The sequence below is a fragment of the Bombyx mori genome, chromosome 24 (genome assembly GCF_030269925.1).
Source record: "Bombyx mori chromosome 24, ASM3026992v2".
Classification (NCBI taxonomy): Eukaryota; Metazoa; Arthropoda; class Insecta; order Lepidoptera; family Bombycidae; genus Bombyx; species Bombyx mori.
The window spans coordinates 16,751,798-16,776,986 of record NC_085130.1 but is presented as its reverse complement, the minus strand read 5'-3'; the positions used below and the strand labels follow the sequence as shown (position 1 = coordinate 16,776,986).

The 25,189-nt window shown below is 36.6% G+C and overlaps 1 protein-coding gene across 2 annotated transcripts in view; it reads left to right on the top strand.

Moving 5' to 3' along the window:
* The first annotated feature begins 5,410 nt into the window (after positions 1-5,410).
* The window catches only part of LOC101737485 (uncharacterized), a 35,758-nt gene continuing 15,979 nt past the window's right edge, over positions 5,411-25,189 (top strand). For both annotated transcript variants that reach the window (XM_012690632.4, XM_004926452.5), the window contains exons 1-8: positions 5,411-6,389; positions 13,237-13,367; positions 14,554-14,672; positions 15,822-15,938; positions 17,978-18,097; positions 19,732-19,847; positions 22,395-22,571; positions 24,607-24,747. In XM_012690632.4, the coding sequence (XP_012546086.2) occupies positions 5,967-6,389; positions 13,237-13,367; positions 14,554-14,672; positions 15,822-15,938; positions 17,978-18,097; positions 19,732-19,847; positions 22,395-22,571; positions 24,607-24,747 (1,344 nt within the window). In that variant the 5' untranslated portion in view covers positions 5,411-5,966. The remainder of the gene's footprint in view (positions 6,390-13,236; positions 13,368-14,553; positions 14,673-15,821; positions 15,939-17,977; positions 18,098-19,731; positions 19,848-22,394; positions 22,572-24,606; positions 24,748-25,189) is intronic.

Sequence of the window (25,189 nt, the reverse complement as noted above, 5' to 3'; positions counted from 1 at the left end):
CCATTCGTTCGTTTTTTGGATGATATTGGCGCGACAAAATCTTATTGGTCATTTGCGGCATCGCCCGCGCGAGTATTGGTTGTGTACTGGACCATAAGGGTCATTAAGGTAAATATGCCCTTTTTTGTTTTATATTTTGGAAAGACATGTCACATTTTGTGTACATAATATGCCTAATTTCAGAGCACATATTTGACAGAAAAAATAAATGTCTTACGCATTTACTTGGCATTCCACAAAGGAATATGTGGCATTTTATAGATTTAATGTAAACCTTTTAGAAGTAAATTTTATGTTATTTTTTTTTATTTTAGTTTTATTTTATCATTGATAATGATTTTCCTAAGAAAAAAAAGAATAAATATGTAGAAAAAAAGTAGTATTTTCATTTAATAAGTCATTTCAATATAATGTGTAACTTTGGTCGCAACTGCACATTTATTTAAATGTTGGTAATGGCATAATTGTAGGCATACATTAATATTTCATTAAATAATTAGTATAAATAAATAAATAACTCAGTCTTTCAAATTACATATTTATATTCACATGTATAAGGTATATTTTTGCTATAAATAAAATACTATTTTACATTAATATGGGCAGAAAAACACAATTTAAATCTAGAAAAATCTTAAAACGTCTCTCCTGGTCATTTTTAAAATTAGCACTTCGGCCCTTGTCTTACCGAAGGTGCGATATGTTTAGGGCGACGTCGAGCGGTACAAAACTTATTGACGGCCTTCTTCGAAGTTAAAGAAATCATATTATATCGAGGAGTGAAACGCTATTCGGTTTATGCGACATCTTTGCAGCTCTACAGGAGATCAATTTAATGATTAAATTTTGGAAAAAATGTCATAACAAAAATAATTTTTCAGCTATTATTCGAATGGAATTGAAGTTCAAAAAACATCGAACTGTCGGTACCTATTAATTCCAAAACGCACATATAAAGTATCACATACACAAACTTCGATCAATAATAGTACTAGATTAAGGATCAGGAACAAAAATAAGACGCTCCAGTGGCCACGTTTGCAGACACGAAAACATCTTCATTTCTTAGAAAAAAGTTTAATAATGTTAACGACTTCAGTTTATTATAAACCTTAATGCTGAAACATTAAGTTTAATTACCATTGCAAAATATATTTATTTAGATCCTTTCGTCAGAGAAAGAATATTATGGAATAAATTTAAAATGTCACTTGAACATAAAAAGTCATCAGTACAAAAATATTTATTCTAAAATGATACTTAAAGCCTAATTTATAAGGTTAAAAATATTTGTTTAAAATTTCGTGCTTATTGTATTGTGGAACTAGATGTAGTTCTTGGTATTACATTTCAATGCTCAGAACACAGTAAGTATTGAAAGACATAGAGTTGCAGAATATACATATTTGTTTTAGGTTTGTTTTGTATGGTCGCAACTATTTTTGACCGATTCAAAAAAGTAGTAGATAATATTTTACATTGCCGCTATTACAACAAATAGGTGATAAAAAATAAAATTGAATAAAGTAAAAAAAATATGAAAGGAAACACGAAACATGTTTTCCACGTATTCTTTATACAGAAGTAATTAAAACAATAATGTAGGTTTAATTACCTTTAAACAGATTCAGTTTGTTATAAAGCTGTCTTTTAGAAGTCATTTTTATATGAGCGGTTTCTTTTTTACAAATTTAATGTAATCTTATATCAATGAATTTTTCTATAATCAGTTTAATTTAGGCTTATTTTATGGCTGTGTTCGTTTCCCCCAGAAAACAAATCCTTTTCAGCATATACGCTTAAAATATTTACACATACATATAAAGTTTTTTTAATACTTTTTTGCATTGATTTGCCACCACCATTGAACAATTCTAGAATTTTTATAAGGTTTCTATATTTCTTCTCCTCTTTCTTTCGCGACAATATATATCCATTGTGCACAGCGACAAGGGGCTACTAGGAAATCTACAAACAAAAATAACATTATAAAATAACAAAACTACTCTATGCATTCCCTGTCCAAGAATAGGTGATGTTTGTTACAATAGTTGGTGCCTTGTTGCAAACATTGGCCAAACAATTACAATATTCGTAAATTGTTTTATTTACAATATAATTGTGTTTATTATTTTATGAAAAACACTTAATAATATAAATTTACCAAAAAAAGATATTCCTTCCAAAACCTTGGTGTTACGGTGGTTTTTTACTCAGTTTTTGAACGCGCATTGCAGTGTTTTGACGTCTTAATGTTGGCTATGATTGGACCATACCACTGAAGTAGGAAACCTATGGAAATGAAATGTCAACAAAAAATTCGTGCCACTGTGACGTCATCTGGCCACAAAACATGGCGGTTTTAGTGCTGCCCAGAAGATTTTAATGTTAGAAAGGTTTTATCGATAAACGTTCTTGGCTCATTTTATTTTAAATATTGTTGAGTGAATGTATTTGTACAATTTATACTTTAATAGGAAGTAAGTATATTGTTATGTGCAAAGATGATGTGATTTAGATATTATGTGAAATCTAAGACGAGAACTTATCAAGGGACCGCTTGATAAATAAAAACACCTACAGAACATTTATTCGTTAATAAAATTACAAACGTCATTCCTTGTGACTTCCTCTCTAAAATCACTTAATTATTAAATATTTAACGAGTTGACAATAGTGTTTTACTCACTGCGGAATAAAACTATTTTATTTAAATAGTTCCGAAGAGATTTTGTCGGTAGCCTTTTTCCTGAAATATCTAAACAGAATGTCTAAATATGTTTTGATGACATATTTTAAAGAGGTATTTATGATTAGTGTCATGATCAATAGATTCCGACCGAAAAATGGTGTCCGATTTTTCGGATGAGGGCTCCATAATGAATTTAAATATATATAGATAATAGTTTTGGGGCATCGACTTTCTTGAGATCCTATAAAATATGTTTTAATTATTATTTTTGTATGTTTTAAGCATGATAAAATAAGAAATTTTATATAAGCAATCATATTAAATCGATATCAAAGTCAATAAATAATGTACAACCCAAAACAGACGGCCGAACTGACGTGACAATGACATTTGGCGCGCTAAACATGGCGGATTTTCGGCCTCATTAGACGGAGACGGAGACATTTACGTATATTCATGTTTCATTTTATGTACGCACTGAAATACTGTTATATTGTTTTCCTGCGAGTTAAAGTGCTGAGTAAGAACGAGATAGATATATGTTTATGTATGTGCCTTCAAAATGGGTGCTATTTATATAAGCAATTGTACGTATAGAACAATATGTCGTGTCCCTACTATATAGGTCTATGGACCATACTAATTTGAAATAAGACCACAAATTCATATTTATTGGCAGTTTTAAAGATGACATCTGTCATCATCTTTTTTTTAAAAGGATTTTATGACCTGGTGACAAAGATCTTTAGGTCATGTCTTATTTTAATTTATATTATTTTTATGAAAAATTATAATATGTATGGAGTGAAATGAAATGAAATGAGATGAGATGATATTGGATGAATATATTTCATCCCGTTTCAGTAAAATGGTGATTATTTACTGAGACTTTTTCAGAGGGCTTATTGGAGGATCCCAAGAAGTTCCGTCCAGCAACTTTGTTTCATTTTCCAACATTTGTGCACTTTCACAGATATGAAACAGTTAATAAACCACCGTTATTACACATTAAAACCTGAAGAAACACTAAATAGACAAATCACACAGCTTCACTCCTCGCGTTCCCGCTAAAAAGTCCTGTCATCACGTTAAAGATAATCCATAGATTACATAGAATCATGGAGTTACGTTGTAGGTACTTATTAACTCCATGCATAGAATACACATAATATTTAAAATACTTATCCACCATTGTCAGTTGGAAATGTTTACAATTTATTATTATTACAGTACACTTTCGTAAATTAAAAATTGATCTGGATCCAGACCATATTCGTCAAATCTTATCTTCATTTGTTTTTACTATTTTGGAAATAACAATGATGGGAAGATTTTCCACCAAGCGGGTGACATTGTTTCGTTTTTTTTAAGCTGATAGCCTTTAGAGGCTTTATCAGCGTTATCCTAGCGTGTAGGTGAGCTCTCGGGGCTCAAACTGGAGGTGTTGCTAACACTGACCCTAGCAAGAGACCCACTGAGAAGATTCGGCGAGAAACTCAGTGGGCTGTGTCTGTGGGTTAATTTACTCGCCGAGCAAGTGACGGGTTCGACGAGGACGCTGACCAGCGCGACAGTGCTCCGAAAGCTGATGATGATCTATTACGATGATTATTATTTGTATGTTTTTTTTTTGTTGCTTAGATGGATGGACGAGCTCACAGCCCACCTGGTGTTAAGTGGTTACTGGAGCCCATAGACATCTACAACGTAAATGCGCCACCCACCACGAGATATAAGTTCTAAGGTCTCAGTATAGTTACAACGGCTACCTCACCCTTCGAACCGAAACGCATTACTGCTTCACGGCGGAAATAGGCGGGGTGGTGGTACCTACCCGTGCGGACTCACAAGAGGTCCACCACCAGTGATTACGCAAATTATAATTTTGCGGGTTTGGTTTTTATTACACGATGTTATTCCTTCACCGTGGAAGTCAATCGTGAACATTTGTGGAGTACGTATTTCATTAAAAAAATTGGTACCCGCCTGCGGGATTCGAACACCGGTGCATCGCTACATACGAATGCACCGGACGTCTTATCCTTTAGGCCACGACGACTTCACAAGTCTGCTTGTCTTAAAAATGTTTTAACCATTACATTGTTATCATAACAACATATTTCAACTTCACCAGACTGATGACGATTTATCTAGAATCACTGCAATAGCAATTTTATCTTGCTACAATAGCAATTTTATCTTGCTACTTTGCGTTCCCGCCAAAAACAATAGTTTTTTTAAATAATCTACTTACGGCTAACGGCTACGAAGCCTTACAGTCTAACTTAAATATAATTTTTACGTAGCAGTTCACACGTAATTAAATGAAACGTGATGAGATGGATATATATATTAAAGTAAAGCGAAGCTGTGGTTTTTTAATGAAGCTTGTGGACTTTTTTGAAGAACTTGAAAATCCACGTACAGCAGTTAAGTTTCATTTTTCTACATTTCTCCATAGATGCTAAACAGTTAATTCTGTTATAACACATTTAAAGCTGGAGAAACACTACATTAACAATATAAAACAATTCACGCAACTTCGCTCTACGCGTTCCCCCCCAAAAGACTCATAATGTTTTTTGTTGACAACTTTACTAATTTGTTTATAAAGTGCCTTATTCACGATCCATCTTGCTGTACGTCCCGCCAAGGCCATGCACGATGCACGATGCAAAACGATCATGAATAGGCTTGACGTACGTCGATAATTATTATTAATTGCGGCCTTGAGCTGACGTACAGCCGTGATGGATCGTGAATAAAGCGCTAAATGCATCGTGCATCGTGCATGGCCTTGGCGGGACGTACAGCAAGATGGATCGTGAATAAGGCGCTTAAAGCGCTAAATGCATCGTGCATCGTGCATGGCCTTGGCGGGACGTACAGCAAGATGGATCGTGAATAAGGCACTTTAGTTAGTTTTGTTATAAAAAAAAAAAACTAATCAAATAATCGACTAAATTTAAAGCAAGCTAGAAAGAAATGGAACGTTAAATAGAAAGAGAGAACATCTTTCATCAATGATCAAAAATGGCGTCTCACTGAGTTGTCCTTTTCACACTGCCGCAAACCGACATTTCTCAAATTACACACGGAAAACAAAGACTAATGTTTATTTACATCACAGAATGCCATCGGTTTTCATTTAAAACTGTTAAATACACTAAGTATCAATGAGAATCTCAACTAAGATCGTACAATGTCGTTGACTGGGTGCGGCGTTGACAATAAAGTTTATTTAATAGTGTTATAAAATTAAAAATTTTAAAAAATGGACAAGAAAAGTAAAAAGAAGACTGTTATAAAACGTAAAAGTGACGAACCTGGCGAGGGCGAGAAGAAGAAGACTATGGTCAATCGTAAAAGTGACGAAAAAGAAAAAGTTGAAGTCGTGTCGAATCAAGTCGTTGAAGTACCCGTTGAGGGTCAACAAATAGTGCACACTGGCCAGTTAGTCGAAGGGAACTTCGAGCAGCCTGTCTTCGTCAACATGAAAGGGGAGCCAGTGCAGCTCGGTCCGAACACTGTCATCCTTTACGAGCAGAGCGGGAACCCCTCGAATTTTGCCTTTGGCGGTATGTGGACTATGGACTCCTCGGGCAGAATAGTTATGGCAGAAACGATATATGACGTCAAAGGTGAACCGGAAGAGGAGACCGGTAACTTCGTACAAAACAACACTGAAGTCAGTACTGTGAGTAAAATTCTATTTAGATCCTCTTTCGAAGCTCTACAAGGTTGGTTATTGTAGTCTAGGCATACTACTTTGATTATCACCCAAGCTCGGGCTTGAAAACACTAATTAATGATTATAATAACAGTTCTATATTTAAAATTTATTTAGATGGTACCTATAAAATGTATAGCGGTACTTGGGCGGCCTAAGTACCGCTGGTCTGACGCTGTGGAGGGAAATTTACGTGAGCTCCAAGTGTCGGACTGGCAAGGTGTTTGTTGCACAGCTCCGAGATGAGTGGCAAAGTTGATTGTCGGAGCCCAAGACCTACTTCGGGGTCATAGGTCTATGGCCATATATTTATACTACTAAGTATAAAATGCATTAATGGACTATGCCACTAGTATATAAAATGAAACAGTGTTTATTTTGTTCATTATATAGTAATAAAGTAGTAATAAGGATTTGAACTTTAAGAGTTTTAAATAAAAACTACCAAAAAAAAAATAAATTAAAGTGCAATATGAAGAAAATGTGTGACCAAAGAATACCTAAGTTCATCATTTTTGCCACGTACCATCACACTTAGGATTGAATTCTGCTCCACGCTATTACTGGAGCTCTATTATGATGTGTACTTCTTCAAATGGAATTGGAAAGCAGTCCTAAGCAGAAGGCAGTAGCTTGGCTTTTCCCCGATCATTATTAATATCTATGAGCAATGATTATATTACTTACTATCAAATGGGCTTCTCTCTATAATAGCAATGCTATAGCATGCTATGCATGCAATGCTATAATAGCAACGATGAGAGGGTAGTTGGACATCTGTCAGATCACACGCGTTTCGATTATTTTTAGTGTTTTTCCCGTTTTTTCTGTGTTTTTAAGAATTGTGTTGCCCTATTTTTGTTGGTGGTGGATTAGTTTAAGTTTCATTTAACTGGTAAGTGTATTTTTTATGTCAATGTCGTCCTCGGTGGGCGAAAATGTCCCGCCGGACAGAGGGAGGTCTTCTTTAGATTCAGAGATGGACGATCTTTCTCTAATACTTAATTCTCCTGTAAAAGCTTCACAAAAACGCCCTGCGGAAGACGTATTAAGCGTCCCAGAAAAAAGATCAGCTCCACATTTACCGGCAGCTGCCTCTAATCAACATACCTACACCCGGCCAGGTTTTGATAACAATTCAGTTCTTAATTACTCTGAAACTGACTCTGGCCCTTTTGTTGTCCATGTATCTCGTTCAGATGGTGACTTTGCCCCAGTTTCGAACCACACCCGTACCCTTAAAATTGCTCAAATTATTTACAATGGTAAGATCTCAGGGATAGATGAAATTAAAAACATGGGTAGAAATAGGGCTGCTATTATTTTTAAAACATATAACGAAGCGAATTCATTTTTAACAAACCCATTACTTTCATCTAACAAATTGTCAGCAATTATTCCACGCTTTCAAGTTACCAGGATGGGTGTCGTGAGACAAATTCCTGTAGAGTGGTCTCTTGAGGACCTAGTCTCATGGATTGAGTGTCGGTCTGTTTCAACCACCGTCATTAAAGCCAGAAGAATGAATAAGAAAAAGAAAATAGATGGAAAAACAGTATGGGAACCGACGGGTACAGTTGTCCTCTCTTTTCTTGGGCAAGTTCTTCCTAAACATGTATATTGTTGCAGCGTTTCCCTCCCTGTAAACATATATACTCTTCCCACTATTCAGTGTTTAAAGTGTTGTCGTTTTGGGCACATTCGTGATCAATGTCGATCGCAAGCCCGCTGCTCTCGATGCGCAGGCCCCCATGAAGGTAATTCTTGTAGTGTTTCAGAAAATAACATAACCTGCTTGTTCTGCTCTGGTTGTCATCCCGCCTCTGACCCGAAATGCCCCGAACATGCCCGTCAAAGATCAATTAAGATGGTTATGTCTGAAGAAAATATTAGTTATATTGAGGCAGCTCGCAGATTTCCTTCAGTCCGCACCTCCTATGCCGATGTTGCCAATTCTTCTCTTCCCCAAAAACCTATCTTCCTGAGCCGATCAGCTCCATCTTCGAATACCCTCCCGTCTTCCTCCCCCTCATCTTCTCGTCATACTCCGTCAACTTCATACAAAAAAACTGTTTTTATTGAAAAATCGTCTAAACCAATACTTTCCAAGTCTTATGATCGTCATGCTCACAATGATATTATTAGCCCTCCTAACTCTTGTTTACCCAATGGTTGTGCTCTTAGCACTCCCACCCCCTGTGCCCCTGCTACAAATGATAATCTCGCGGAATTAATGTCAATGCTGCTTCTAAATATTTTATCAAAATTCAATGATATACTACCGAACAACGTCTTGATTCAGATTCACGCTTTAATCTCTAGTCTCGTCAACTCTCAACCAAAGCATAATGACGAAGGTCCTACAATGGAACTGTTGTAGTATCAGAAATAAAAAACAAGAAATAATTTATCTATCTAATCAATATAACCCTGTCCTCTTTGCTGTTGCGGAGTCATGGTTGAGACCGGATACTCTGCTTAGGGTGCCCGGGTTCTCGTGTCTCCGCGATGACAGAGACGACGGCTGGGCAGGAACTGCTATCTTGGTCAGAAGAAATATATCTTTTTCTCGCATTACCCTTCCTCCTCATTCCTCAGCAATTAACATTGTGGCAGTTCGCTGCTTTAACATCACAGTGGTCTCAGTGTACATCCCTCACCCTAACAGTAACCTTATTCTAGAATTTTCGACACTCTTAACCTCTCTTCCATGTCCTCTCTTAGTCTTAGGAGATTTTAATATACGCCATACAATGTGGGGTTCTGAGTTATGTGACTCAAATTCCTCATTATTTCTTGATAAACTTGATGAATTAAATTTGTGTCTACTTAATGATGGAACTCCCACCCGTAGAGTATCCCCATCCCAAAGTCCAAGTGCCCCAGACCTGTCCTTGTCCTCTCCCTCTTTAGTTAACTCGATTTCTTGGTCTGTTCTGTCCAACTCCCATGGCAGTGATCATCTTCCAATATTACTAACTCTAGCCGATTCTTCCATCCCATCTTCAATTCCATATGAACCCCTTTTGAAATTCAGACTTAACAAGGCCGACTGGCAAAAGTATTCATCTTTAGTTCAAAATAATCTTGAATCTCTTCCTGATGCAAATGATGAAAATACTCTATTTTTGTACCTAGAATTTTGTTCCATTTTATCCTCCGCTGCCGAACTAACCATTCCCTTAAAGAATTCAGCTTCAAATAAAATTCCCTCACCAGCATGGTGGGATGCTGAATGCTCCCAAATAGTCCAAAAACGCAAGGAGGCTGAGTCTGAATTTTCTAAAATTCTCTCTTTAGAGAATTTCCTAGAATTTCAGAAAATTTCGGCCATCTCTAAAAGATTTTTGCGACAAAAGAAATCTCTTGCTTGGCGTAATTTTTGCGAGTCTCTCTCCCCAAGAACTCCTGCCTCCTTGATATGGAAAAAAATAAAAGCATTTCGTAAATCACAATCTGATAATAATATTAATTCTAATTCCTTGTCTTGGCTTCCTGATTTTATCTCCAAACTCTGCCCACCCTTTGTGCCTTTTAAACCTTGTCCCTTAATTCCCTCCTCCGCCTCTAATGACCCCATGAATTCCAGCTTCTCATTTGCAGAACTATGCTGTGTTCTTGACAACCTCCGAGATTCAGCCCCAGGTATAGATGGCTTCCCGTACTCTTTTATAAAAAAATTATCTGACTCTTCTAAAAAAATCTTTCTAAACCTTTTAAATCATATATTTCTCTCCAGTTCTATTCCAGCCTCATGGAAAACTCAATTGATAATCCCAATTCTAAAACCAGGCAAGGATCCAGCTCAATCTTGTTCATATAGACCTATTGCTCTCTCGAGTGTGCTAGCTAAAATTATGGAACATTTGATAAAAAATCGTCTAGAATGGATAGTTGAAAACAGGTCTATTCTCCCTAATAGTCAGTTTGGCTTTAGACGAGGTTACGGAACATTGGACAGCCTGAGCCTCCTCACTTCAGATATTCGTGTTGCATTCTCTCAAAATCGTCATGTTATAGCAGTTTTTCTAGATATTTCCTCTGCATACGACAATGTCGACCTTCATTTACTTAGACAAAAACTTATTAACCTGAATATGCCTCCTAGAATTGTGAATTTTATCTTCAATTTGTTTTATGACAGATCTATTATAGTTCGCATCTTAGGTGAAAATTCTTCTCATCGAACCTGGAAAGGTCTACCTCAGGGTTCTGTTCTCAGTCCTCTGCTTTATAATATTTACACTGCTATTTTAGATACTACTGTGAACCGTTTTTGCCGTATCCTCCAATATGCTGACGATATTGCCCTCTATACCATATCTAATTCTTTCTCACAAGCTTGTAATTGTCTAAATTCTGCTTTGTTTAACCTGAATTCTTGGTTGAATGATCACTGCTTATCCCTGTCCATCCCTAAATGTTCTGCGGTTGCTTTCTCCCGTAAGAGAGTTATCCCTGAAATAAATATTGAAATTTGTAACCAATCTATTCCAGTCTTGAGTAAAGTTAAGTTTTTGGGCATTCTCTTGGATTCTAAACTCTCCGGTGTTCACCATTTAAACTATATCTGCAATAAAGTTGAGAAGAGCATCAATGTTCTACGCGCACTCTCCGGTGTTAAGTGGGGTTCACATCCTTACAGCCAGAAGCTTCTTTATAATGCTTTAATTAGAAGTCACTTTGACTATGGTTGCTTTGTTTTGGAGCCTTGTAATAAAATGGCACTTACAAAACTAAATCGTATTCAATCAAAATGCCTCAGAATCATCTCTGGCGCCATGAAATCTTCCCCTATAAATGCCCTACAAGTTGAATGTTTTGAACCTCCTTTAGCCTTGCGTAGACAGTTTCTAGCTGATAGATTTTTCTACAAAGTAATTTCTCTCTCAAACCACCCCCTTTTAGCTCTACTTTCCCAACTTGCTCAACTGACCGAAACCTCTAGATACTGGCGTCATAAATCTGTACCTCCTCTTGTCAACTCGTATAAGAAACTGCAAAATTTAGCTTCTCCAATTTTTCAATATGATAAATTCCCCCTCTTTCTTTTCTCTTTTGACTGTCTTTTATTTCGTCCCACTACCTTCTTGAATATTGGGATCCATAAAGACTCCCCAGTAGCAAATTTACAATTTCAGAACATAGTACAACTACAATGGCCTAATCATTATCACCTATTCACTGATGCATCTAAACTATCCCAAAATGGTCCTGTAGGTGCTGCGGTATGGATCCCCAAGTTTAAAATCTCCCTAAAATACAAACTCCCTCAGACTTCCTCTGTGTACTCTGGTGAAGCTGTTGCTCTTTTAGAAGCAGCTCTTTTTATTAAAACCCGCGGTCTAAGTAAATCGGTAATTTTTTCGGACTCCTTAAGTTGTCTTCAAGACATAACTAAATTTCCATCGCATTCAAAAGTCAATTTTGAAATTATATTAAAAATTAAAGAAACTCTTTTTCAATGTCACTGCTCCGGACTTGATGTCACTCTCGTCTGGATCCCAAGTCATAGCGGAATTTGTGGGAATGAGCTTGCTGACTCCTGTGCCAAGGAGGCTGTTGTTATGGGCTGTAACAAGTATAACAAAATTTTTACTCGAGATTTACATTCTCTGGCAAAATCTGATATGCTTCAATCTTGGAATGAAAGCTGGCAGATTTCTCGTCAGTCAGTAGGTAAGCATTATGGTAACTTGCAACCGACCCTGCCCTCTAAGCCTTGGTTTTCCTCCCACTGCCATCTTCCTAAAAAAATTGTCTCAGCTATAATCCGTCTTAGACTTGGCCATGTTTGCTCCCCTGTTTTTCTTGCCAAAATTAGAGTCCGTGACCATTCTCTTTGTGAGTGTGGATTAGATGAGGGTACCCTGGATCACATTTTCTTCGACTGCCCCAATATCGTATCCCCTCTTTATGATATCCTTCCCAATGACATTCCCCGACCTATTAATATTAATTGTTTATTAACTTTAGTCTATTCTAAACATGTAAATATTCTGTGTAAATTTTTATCTGCTAATAATATTTATCTCTAAAGTAGTTAGTCTAACATATATTTGTTTGTGCTGTTCTTAAAACCACAGATTCGCGTATGGAAAAACCGACCAAATTTACTTGTATTTAGATTTAGTAATTTTTTCCCTCTCTAAGCACCTGTTATTTTTGTAAATACTTTGACATTGGCAAAATCAATGCCAAAGGCGTTGGAGCCAAATTATCTAAAAGAAGAAGAAGAAGTATAATAGCAACCACCTGCAGGGTCAATAAATAAGTTGTGCTGGCATGAAGTTTCTCTGAATCCAACCAGTCAAAGCCTTAATATTTAAAATGTAACTTTATACAAAGCAAGTAGCATATTTTTTATTTATTGCTTAGTTGGGTGGACGAGCTCACAGCCCACCTGGTGTTAAGGGGTTACTGGAGCCCATAGACATTTACAACGTAAATGCGCCACCCACCTTGAGATGTAAGTTCTAAGGTCTCAGTATAGTTACAACGGCTGCCCCACCTTTCAAACCGAAACACATTACTGCTTCACAACAGAAATAGGCAGGGTGGTGGTACCTACCCACGCGGACTCACAAGAGGTCCTACCACCAGTAATTACGCAAATTATAATTTTGCAGGTTTGATTTTTGTTATTATTCCTTCAGCATGGAATTCAGTCGTGAACATTTGCTGGGTTTGTATTTCATTAGAAAAATTGGTACCCGCCTGGGATTCGAACACCGGTGCATCGCTCAAGACGAATGCACCAGACGTCTTATTTTAGGCCACGACGACTTGTAATATGAACCACTTTTAATTCTAGCAACAAGTCACCGAGCAACCGAACACGTTCCAACAGTTTGAGATTAGCAATGTAACTAGTAATAGTAATGTCGAACAGCAAGAATACGAAGTGGCGATCATTGAGAATCCAAATACAGAGACCACGGAAAGGTATAATATTTTTTTGACTAAACTGAACAGCCTTATGTTTTTTTTTATTGCTTAGATTAGTGCACGAGCTCACAGCCCACCTGGTGTTAAGTGGTTACTGGAGCCCATAGACATTTACAACGTAAATGCGTCGCTCACCTTGAGATATAAGTTCTAAGGTCTCAGTATAGTTACAACAGCTGACCCCCCGTCCTTCAAACCGAAACGCATTACTGCTTCACAGCAGAAATAGGTGGGTGGTGGTACCTACCCGTGCGGATTCACAAGAGGTCCTGCCACCAGTAAATTACTTATACAGTCAAAATCTGTTATAACGACATCGAAGGGACTGCTCATATTCAGTCGTAAAAACCGATAGTCGTAACAACCGGTGATGTTTAATGTGTATCGTGCAAGTACGAACAAATCGATAGGGATTTATTAGAAAAATATATTTACATAATACGCGATTTTTCTTCAATATTAATTTGTTTTCTTTTTCTTTGCGACATTTTGAAAGTTTCACGAATAACTCCACAAAGTTTTGGTGCGTCTTGTGTATAGATAAGTAACAAACTAAATGAAGAGATATGAAGAAGCGGGCTTTGATCACCGCATGCACGTGTTTTGTTTTTAAGAATTAGAAAAGACCCTACACTAAATTATATCCTATTGTTTTCTTTCCTGATTTTAATAGCCATTGAAGACAAATGTGGATACCTATTCAAATTGTTTACAATACAGCTTAGCCGGTCGTTCTAACAGATCTAATTCTCCGCAATATTAGTTAAATGTGGTCGTTTTATGAGGTATGTCGTTATTACCAATGTCGTAGAAAGCAATATTTTTAATAAGGCGGTCATATGGCATTCAGCCGGGACCTTTGTTCTTGGTTATTATAACCGGCATGTTGTATTAAACGATGTCGCAGTAAACGGTTTTGACTGTATATCATGCAAAACCCAAATTAAAACTGTTATATAATTAAAATGGTCACGTCACTAACAATGCTTAAGACATGCTGCAATACATTGATAATCAGCTTTAGTATCAGCTTAAAAAGGGGAAAGTTAAACAATTATTGGTATTTTGTATATATATAATCTCTAATGTGTATAAAACACATGTATGTGTATGTGTGTCTCATAATGGTTACAATTTTCCTTAAAATGGTTTATAGAAACATACATTGTTCATTCAATTTCAGAACGACAGAAACACAAGTGATCACGACCGAGGAACAGCTGATAGCCGCAGGCACGGGTGCAATCCGCTGGTTAAATCAGAAATATGATTTTGTTGTTAGAAAACTCCAATTGAATTACGGTATGTAAATTATTATGTGTGATTATAATATACTAGAGGTCCCGCAGTAGTCGAAATTCGACTATAATTAATTGGAATTGTAAGTTTGTACACTATTATGATTGTATTTTATACTTCTATAATCACAAATTTCGCCAAGGCTACACTATAAAAAATATTAACAAAGACAAACAATATTTAATCTATTCTCAATTTGACAACAGACTTCAAGAACAAAAGTTTGACAATAAATAGTATGCATGCGTGTGTGCGTCAAATACATGGTATGTAGTGTGTGTAATGTTTTCTTTATTGATTTAATGTATCTTTTATGCATTATTTAAAAAAAAATTAGCATTTTGCACTTCTTCTCTATATTCTCTATAAGTGTGGGAAATTTCATACTCCTCCGACCGTGCAATTTTCGTAAAAAGGGATACAAGGTTTTTGCTTCACGTATTAATATATAGATAATAATACATATATAGTAAAAACTCTATTTGTGGTTGTGGTTGGAGTTGTATGTAATATGTTTTGTAAATATGCTGCGAATACAGAAACCGTGAATATGGAATGATAATTTACATATTATTATATGGGATTATAGGGGATACGGTCAAAAATAGTTGTTTTTTTTTTATTTCATATAAAAAAATTAAATTAATTGAAGTTTTTGACCATATATTCTAGATAACAGTTGTAATAAGGTCTATTTTACTTTTTTAATTAGTCCATTTGACGACACGTTCACAAAGTATTTTAATTGTGGATATAACAATCAGGTCTGTAAATAAAAAAAATTTTTTAATTGTGAATAAAGGAATTGTGACCCAATTCCTTTATTTTATAATTTGCACATAATGAAAATATTATTAGGTTTTGTAGTTTTTACTGTAGTGCTAGGCATTAAATACCTTTGGCTATGTGTGACTCACTGGTGGTAGGTAGGACCTCTTGTGACTCTGCATGGTAAGTATCCTGCCTATTTCGACCATGAATCAGTGATGCGTTTCGGTTTGAAGAGCGGGACAGCCATGGTAACTATATTGAGACCTTAGAACTCATATCTCAAGATGGTTGGCGGCATTTACGTTGTAGATGTTTATGGGCTCCAGTAACCACTTCTATTCTATTCTATTTTTCTAAGATTTGAAAATTTACGTTCCACAGATGCAGGTGTAAAACTGCTTCATTCGCAATCCGGCTGTATACAGTGCATATATCTGACGACTCCGGGAATGCAGTTGGCATTCAACTCAGTGCCGCAGTTCCTTTGCATAGAAACAGGTAAAAAAAAAAGATTTTTTTTTTCTTTTTCTTAGATGGATGTACGAGCTCACAGCCCACCTGGTGTTAAGTGGTTACTGGAGCCCATAGACATCTACAACGTAAATGCGCTACCCATCTTGAGATATAAGTTCTAAGGTCTCAAGTATCGTTACAACGGCTGCCCCACCCTTCAGACCGAAATGCATTACTGCCAGTAAAAACTTTTTGTTAACTTTACTTTACAACTTTACATTGGCAATGTTCCATTTGAGTGATAGTAAGATGGTGTACTACTAGAATTGTATGTGACAGTCTGACTGTTACTGAAGAGGACATCCTTTTTATTTTTGTGACCGTGAATGTCACTTGAATCTCCAGAACCAAAGTTGATACTGCCCTAGTAAATCAATTACCTAATGTATTATAGTTCAAGATCCCAGAGCCCCCAGACGTCACGTATTTTCTGACGAACGAAATGTGGCTGATTGCGTAGTGTTAGTATAGTGTACTAAGAACGCATGCCTACCTGCTAGCTTGCTTAGGCGGCCAATTTTCAGGTATCAGGTACTCAAGCTACATAAAATCATTACCTACTTCACGTAAATTCTGAAAAGTGATTTTTATATACCTATGTCCACCAGACAACTATTTTAAAACTTCTTACAAAAAGACAGACCGATCCAAGGGCCAATCATCCCCTAAATTATATTTAATACCTCTATGGGTAAGAGCGCGAGGGCATTATCCACGCGCATGAGACTGAGTGAGACATGTATTAGGATATATTGACTTCTGTCTCTCTATCTATCTCTTATAGTTGACTCATATCAATTAATATTAAAAGAAAACCAATTAAAAATTAAATAATCAGGTAAATAATTGAATTGAATTAATCAAGAATACCGTGTAAAGTAATTTGTGGAAATTAAAGGCTTTAAATTAAGTCTTTTATTATTGTTTAACCACTTTTAGAATATTCCATATCATTATATAATATATTCATCACTCTTTTAATAAATGAAGATATCAACTGAATACTATCATTTTGCTATTTTGATAGCTTACCATAAGGAACACCTCAGACTTGAACTGCATATATAAAGTGTTGCTATATGACCCACGCACCAAATCATTACAAAAATATTCAATTTCTTAAACATAGCATTGTACTAGATTTTGCATGGCTGTGAGTGATTCACCTTCAAAAAAACTAGATATTTTTTTTATTTTACTGGTGTAATGTTGTTCAAGTTTGACTATGTCTACTATTATACAAATTATCTACTAAGTTTGATAAAAAAAAAACATTTTTGTGGTATTTTTGCTTAAGGAGATATCCGCATTGTCATAAGCCATACTGATGAAAACCACAATAAATCATAAATCATATAATAATAAAGTAGATAATGACTGAGCATTGCTCGGTCTTTTTTTTTATAAATTGTGTTTTTTAGTAATTATATTTAAATACTAGCGACCCGCCCTCGCTTCGCTTCGGAAACATTAAAACACACATGAAACCAAAAAAATAAAATAATTTTTTTTTTTTAAAAAGTAGCCTATGTTCATCAGGGACAATGTCGGCTTCTAATGGAAAAAGAATTTTTCAAATCGGTCCAGTAGTTTCGGAGCCTATTCGAAACAAACAAACAAACAAACAAATCTTTCCTCTTTATAATATTAGTATAGACGAATTACATACGAATTACATATTGATAAAATGATAAAATATGAATAATATTTTTCGATCTTACCGACAGAATAATAAAAAAAATATGCACTGGTTATTTAAAGAAAAAATCAAAATTATCGATAAATTAAGTTGATTAGTGAAAACACGAATAAAACAACATTTTCTGAAAATAAATCGTAGCCATATCGATTTATCGCCCCCGAAATCCCCTGTATAATAAATTTTATGAAAATCGTTGGGAGCCGTTTCCGAGATTCAGATTATATATATATTTATATACAAGAATTGCTCGTTTAAATATATAAGATATACACAACATAAATCCTATAATCATATTAATCTGTAATTATTTCGCAATTTACAGGCATAGAATTCAACAGTCCTATACCGACTACTGGTAATGGCAACACTGCTTCGGTCAAGAACAATGTAACACTATTCTTAGCCGAAGATGGTAACGGGAAATCGGTTATAGTCAGCGCTGGTAAGTTTGTTGAGTCTCTATTTCGGGCAAGGATTAATAAAATACGTGCAATACCTGCAATATAATTACCGCTAACACATACATAATATAATTGAGTCGTCTATTATCAAAGGTGGCAATCTGTGCATTTGGACAAAAAAATGTTATTGATATGTCAATACAGATTGATTTGAATATAATAGTCTCCTTCAAAGAATACGGTTCGAAACCTGCATTAAATAAAGGTTAATACTTAACCTGTTATTTATCTAAGATGTCGTTTAGAAGAGTTTTGTGATTGCCAATGGAATACAAAGTCAATAATTCGTTTTTCTGATTTACCAATCATTGTCCAAAAGTCAGATTGCCGGCTTTGATAATAGTCGACTCAATTGTTAGTTTCTAAGGGGACATTTGTGGTCCCTACAAGTTCATATTTAAATCAGGGTAGGATGTGCTGTGAAGTATATTTTGTTCGGTTAGAAAATATTATTATGTCTGGAGGGGAATCTATCTCTCTGTCTGGGAGGCTGGTTCTTGAAATGATCATATTCGACCTAGGTAAAGGGGTAATGGATCCACTTTTGGTGCTTCTAAGTTCTTAAAGTCTTTAAGTCTAGACACATCCCACAGAACTTATCGTCGGATCTACTCATTGGGTCGCGATTCCGTACCGGTAGTAGATTCAGCAAAGCACTGCTCTTGCGAGGGCTAATGTTAGCAAATTCTCTCAAGTTGAACCCGTAAACTCGCCTACACATCCGAGTGTAGATGGAATATGTAAGAAAAAAAAAGTGAAATGAGAATGAAATTTGTCAGATGGTGATGTTACTAATTATAAACAATGTAAAGTAAAGGATAAGACGTCCGGTGCATTCGTATGTAGCGATGCACCGGTGTTCGAATCCCGCAGGCGGGTACCAATTTTTCTAATGAAATACCTACTCAAGAAATGTTCACGATTGACTTCCACGGTGAAGGAATAACATCGTGTAATAAAAATCAAACTACAAAATTATAATTTGCGTAATTACCGGTGGTAGGACCTCTTGTGAGTCCGTACGGGTAGGTACCACCGCACTGCCTATTTCTGCCGTGAAGCAGTAATGCGTTTCGGCTTGAAGGGTGGGGCAGCCGTTGTAACTATACTAAGACGTTGTACGTTACGATTTCCATGGTCTCCAGTAACTACTTAACACCAGGTGGGCTGTGAGCTCGTCCACCCAACTAAGCAATAAAAAAAATGAATGAAAGAAATTCTATTATTACTTGTTGCAGTGAATTATATTCTAATATATCTGTAATAAATATACTGGACTCGGCCGTCTGGTGTAGTGGTAAGTGACATGGTCACTACACAAGGGGGTCGCGGGTTCGAATCCCGCCAAGGAAAGATATTTGTATGATAAATATAAATGTCTTTTCCAGGGTTATGGATGTATATTAAATATATGTATGTGTATAATAAAAATCTTACATTTATTTCCGTTATCTGGTACCTGTAACACAAGTTCTTTACGAACTTATCACGGGACCAGTTAACGTGGCGTGATTGTTTATAAAAAAAAAAAAAACTAGGATAGGATTGATTAGTATTTTAAAATTATGTTAGGATGTTGATAAGATTAATAAGTATTTTAAAATTATGTTTTCAGGAATATCAACATTGATCGGTGACGATCTAACTTGGCTGCTGGAGACGTTTAAATCTTGTAATCCTGCCTGGAGACAAGTGAGATGCGTCGTTTGCGATCCAACGAAATGTCAACAGGTAAACAAACACTCTGTGAAACAACATTTTTTGAGTTTTGAAAATTTTGATCCGATGATAGTAGATATTTTTCCTATACAAACTTTTTTGCTCCAACGCCTTAGGCAATTGTTCTTTTTTTTTATAGCTTAGATGGGTGGACGAGCTCACAGCCCATCTGGTGTTAAGGGGTTACTGAAGCCCATAGACATCTACAACGTAAATGCGCCACCCACCTTGAGATATAAGTTCTGAGGTCTACTAGTTACAACGACTGCCCCGCCCTTCAAACCGCAACGCATTACTGCTTCACGGCAGAAATGGACAGGGCGGTGGTACCTACCCGTGCGGACTCACAAAAGGTCCTACCACCAGTGAAAATATGCCAATGTTATAGTATACACAAAAATGCGGGTGGTTAGACAAAAAACAATTCTAAATACAAATAAATTTGATCAGTGTGTTTAGTGCGAGTTTTTTAACGTTCTCGATAGCGTAAAAGTTAACTCAATTTTGTATGCAGTTGGAACAACGCCCCTAGCGGCAAACGTGGGCAAACGTTCCAACTCCATACAAATCTTATCTTATACCTTTAAACGAGCAATTCTTGTATATTAGTATATATATAATCTGAATCTCGGAAACGGCTCCAACGATTTTCATAAAATTTAGTAAACAGGTGATTTCGGTGGCGATAAATCGATCTAGCTACGATTTATTTTCAGAAAATGTTGTTTTATTCGTGTTTCCACTATCAACTCTTCCCGACATTTATTGACGAATATTAAATAATACTATTTTTCTTAATTTAGGCCAACTAACCGCTTTGAAGACACAACAAGATGGCGTTATCAAAAAAAAAAAACATCATCTAGTTTGAATTAACTTTTACGCTATCGAGAACGTTAAAATACTCGCACTAAGCACACTGTTTTTTCCAGACGCGAATCTGTGATTTTAAGAACAGCCCAAACAAAATATGTAGATAATAGTTTTTCATATACAGGGTGTAAACTGACTATGCCTGAAATTTAATTCGGATAACTTATAATTAAACAGTAGTTTAATTTGACTTTAGTAGTTAAATCTCGTGTAATAAAAATCAAACCCGCAAAATTATAATTTGCGTAATAACTGGTGGTAGGACTTCTTGTGAGTTCGCGCGGGTAGGTACCACCGCCCTGTCCATTTCTGCCGTGAAGCAGTAATGCGTTTCGGTTTGAAGGGCGGGGCAGCCGTTGTAACTATACTGAGACCTTGAAACTCATATCTCAAGGTGGGTGGCGGCATTTACGTTGTAGATGTCAATGGGCTCCAATAACCACTTAACACCAGGTGAGCTGTGAGCTTGTCTAACCATCAAAGCAATAACTAATAATTGAAACTTAAATGAACCTCAAATCTATTGAGTAAAAATACATTTTCCATTTTTAAATATACAAAAAAATAGGTTCTGTGTATTTATGTTTGCAATGCTAGGAAGTTACTTGACGGAGTGATTTCAGATATGTTCACAATATTGAATTTTAAAAGAAGAGCATGTATTTTCTTTTTGAAGTCTGCGGAGTCTGTGTGAACTTAAATTGTGAATTCAAAATTGATTTTTTTATTATCTAGACATCTATACATTAATACGTGAAGCAAAACTTTGTATCCTTTTTTACGAAAATTGCGCGGACGGAGGAGTATGAAATTTTCCACACTTATAGAGAATATAGAGAAGAAGTGCACAATGCTAATATTTTTAAAAAATAATGCATAAAAGATACATTAAATTAATAAAGAAAACGTTACACACACTACATACCATGTATTTGACGCACACACGCATGAATTCTATTTATTGTCAAACTTTTGTTCTTGACGTCTGTTGTCAAATTGAGAATAGATTAAATATTGTTTGTCTTTGTTAATATTTTTTATAGTGTAGTTTTGGCGAAATTTGTGATTATAGAAGTATAAAATACAATCATAATAGTGTACAAACTTACAATTCCAATTAATTATAGTCGAATTTCGACTACTGCGGGACCTCTAGTATCTGTTAGATAGTATTTGCACACACTTTTTTAGAGGGATCCTGAAGAGAGAAGTAAGAATTGTAAATTTTTTAAACATTTAAAAAAAAAAAATTATTTTAACGTAGTGTTTGTTCGGGTGTTGAATGTGTAATAGTTGTATTAACTCTTTAGCATTTGTAACAAAGTTACTGGAGTTGCTTCTCGGGCTCTTCCAATAAGAACAATGAAAAAGTTTCAGTAAAGGACCTATCATTTTACTGGACCTTTTTTTTATCTCGTCTCATTTAATTTCATCCTCATAAAAGAATAGTACGAAAAAAAGAGTAAAAAAAAATGGCTTAAAAGTCTCGTTACCAGGGCATAAAATATTTTATATAAAAAAAGTTGGTGACATCATAAAAAAAAACTCACCCTTCTATCAAAATAAGCTATCTCCGTGCATTTTAAAGCAATCATAAAGTTAATTGTTTACTTATTTTACCCTTTACTTTTTTTTTGCGTTATTTTCAATAGTATTATTTATCGTATTGATCTGTATACGTTCCAGGCGGCCCGGAGCGCGTTTCCATCGGCTCACGTGACGTGCTCGGTGTGGCAGGCGTCAGCGGCGTTCGCGCGCGCCGCCGCCGCCGCCGACGGGCCGCCTCAACACGAGCTGGCCGCGCGCTGCAAGACGTACGCGCTGGCGCTGCTACGGGGCGACCACACGCCGGCACAACTACAGGTGTGCCCCACGCGCTGACTGATGCGACGTCAGACGCCATTTTTTTTTAACGATGGGTGGACGAGCTCACAGCCCACCTGGTGTTAAGCGGTTACCGGATTTTGAAGCCGTCGTGGCCTAAAATCAAACCCGCAAAATTATAATTTGCGTAATTAATGGTAGTAGGACCTCTTGTGAGTCCGCGCGGGTAGGTACCACCGCTCTGCTTTATTTCTACCGTGAAGCAGTAATGCGTTTCAGTTTGAAGGGTGGGGTAGCCGTTGTAACTATACTGAGACCTTACAACTTATATCTCAAGATAGGTGGCGCATTTACGTTGTAGATGTCTATGGACTCCAGGAAACACTTAACACCAGGTGGGCTGTGAGCTCATCCACACATCTAGGCAATAAAAATAAAATAAAAAAGACATTACTACATGAGATATGAGTTCTAAAGTCTCAAGTTACAGCGGCTGCCCCGCCCTTCAAACCGAAACGCATTACTGCTTCACGGCAGAAACAGGTAGGGTGGTGGTACCTACCCGTGCGGACTCACAAGAGGTCCTCCCACCAGTAATTACGCAAATTATAATTTTGAGGGTTTGATTTTTATTACACGATGTTATTCCTTCACCGTGGAAGTCAATCGTGAACATTTCTTGAGTTCGTATTTCATTAGAAAAATTGGTACCCGCCTGCGGGATTCGAACACCGGTGCATCGCTCAACACGAACGCACCGGACGTCTTATCCTTTAGGCCACGACGACTTCCATTCTATCGCTATCTTGCTATTTGCTGATAACATAAGCTGCTATCCCAGCTACGCGCGGACGGGTAAGGGAGCTCACGGGCTTCACCTGAGAGAATTTGCCAACTCTAGCCCTAGCAGCGGCTTGGCCCCGCCCTTGGCATCGCCCCATTCCCGATCCTGCGGACAGAATGGAAAGCAGTCGACGTCGCCCCGAACACGTCATATCGGATCCTTCCGATCCACTAGCGGTGCGTTTAGGTACCACAAGCACCGGTCATCGTTCTCGTCGAACCCGTCGCTTGTGACGAAGGACTCGGCGAGTAAATTAACCCACAAACACAGCCCACTGAGTTTCTCGCCGGATCTTCTCAGTGGGTCGCGTTTCCGATCCGGTGGTAGATTCTGCGAAGCACTGCTCTTGCTAGGGTTCGTGTTAACAACGTCGTCAGGCTTGAGCCCCGTGAGCTCACCTACTAGTTAAAGTTACGCTGATATAGCCTCTCAAGGCTATCAGCTTAGACAGGAAAAGATTGCACAAAGTGGGAATGAGTTGCTCGCTCCGGGAATTTCAATATTACAATAATTATTACGTTATAATACTCATTGTAAAAATTTATATTTTAAAAAATCTAATATTTAAAAAAAAGACATGCCCGCTGAGTTTCTTGCCAGTTCTTCTCAGGACGGAGGCTAGGTTTTGTGAATTGGCGGTAGGTTTCTTTGTGACGTTCAACAAGTATGTACTTTCATTTATGTTGAACTAGCGGTCCGCTCCGGCTCCGCTCGGGTCTTTAACAAAAATTTTAACGATATTTGACGTTGTTTTATTTTTTTGAAATAAAAGAACACTTATTGCGGCATAACTATAATAGTTAGACACATGCTGTCGCGACACTTTCTGTAAATAATAATGTGTTCTACCAAGGCGTAATTTTATTCTATCATCAATAGTTTTAGCAGGGCACGCGATGTAAAGAACTTTATATTTTATGTAATTTTTTTACACCTTCGGTTACATTATGGGAGTTTTTAATAAGGATCCCAATTTTTTTTGAAAAAAGTTTACAACAGCCTATGTCACTCGGGAATAGTGTAGCTTCCAAACAGTGGAAGAATTTTTCAAATCGGTTCAGTAGTTTCGGAGCCTATTCAATACAAACAAACAAACAAATCTTTCCTCCTTATAATATTATAGTATAGATTTTTTTTTATTTGATTTGAAAAAAAGGGTTTCTGCTGATTCTTAGTCACAACTTATCCTCCTCAATTTTTTTTCACGACGAATATTATTATGGATTTCAGGTCCTCAAACGCGGTACTGTCTCCGGTAGCAATAATGCTATCAACGCCCGACTGTGGGACACTTTGTCCAGGCCTTCCGGCGCCCTCTCCAAGCTGGACACGTGGCTCGAAGCCGACAACTACACTAATATCCTGCACAAGGTGATTTTTCTTTTTTGAGGGATTTTATGACCTGGTAACTAAGACCTTTAGGTCAAGTCTTATTTTAATTTTAATGAAAACTTTTTTTTATATGATGATCACCCTGTACATACGCTTTTCACAATAAATTGAGACATCCCTAAATATATAGTGGACATTTTTTTAAGGGATTTTACGACCTGGTAACTAAGACCTTTAGGTCAAGGTCAGTTATTGTAATTTGAATGAAAAAAATTTATATAAAAGTGATATTATGAAATGAAATGAAGTTGATTAATATGAAACACGGCATGAAATAAAATGAGATGAAATATAATTTCAGTAAAATGGTGGTCATTTACTGACACTTTTTCAGTGGAGGATCCCGAGAAGTTACGTCCAGCGGCTTTGTTTCATTTCCTCACATTTGTGCACATTCACAGAAACTAAACAGTTAATAAAC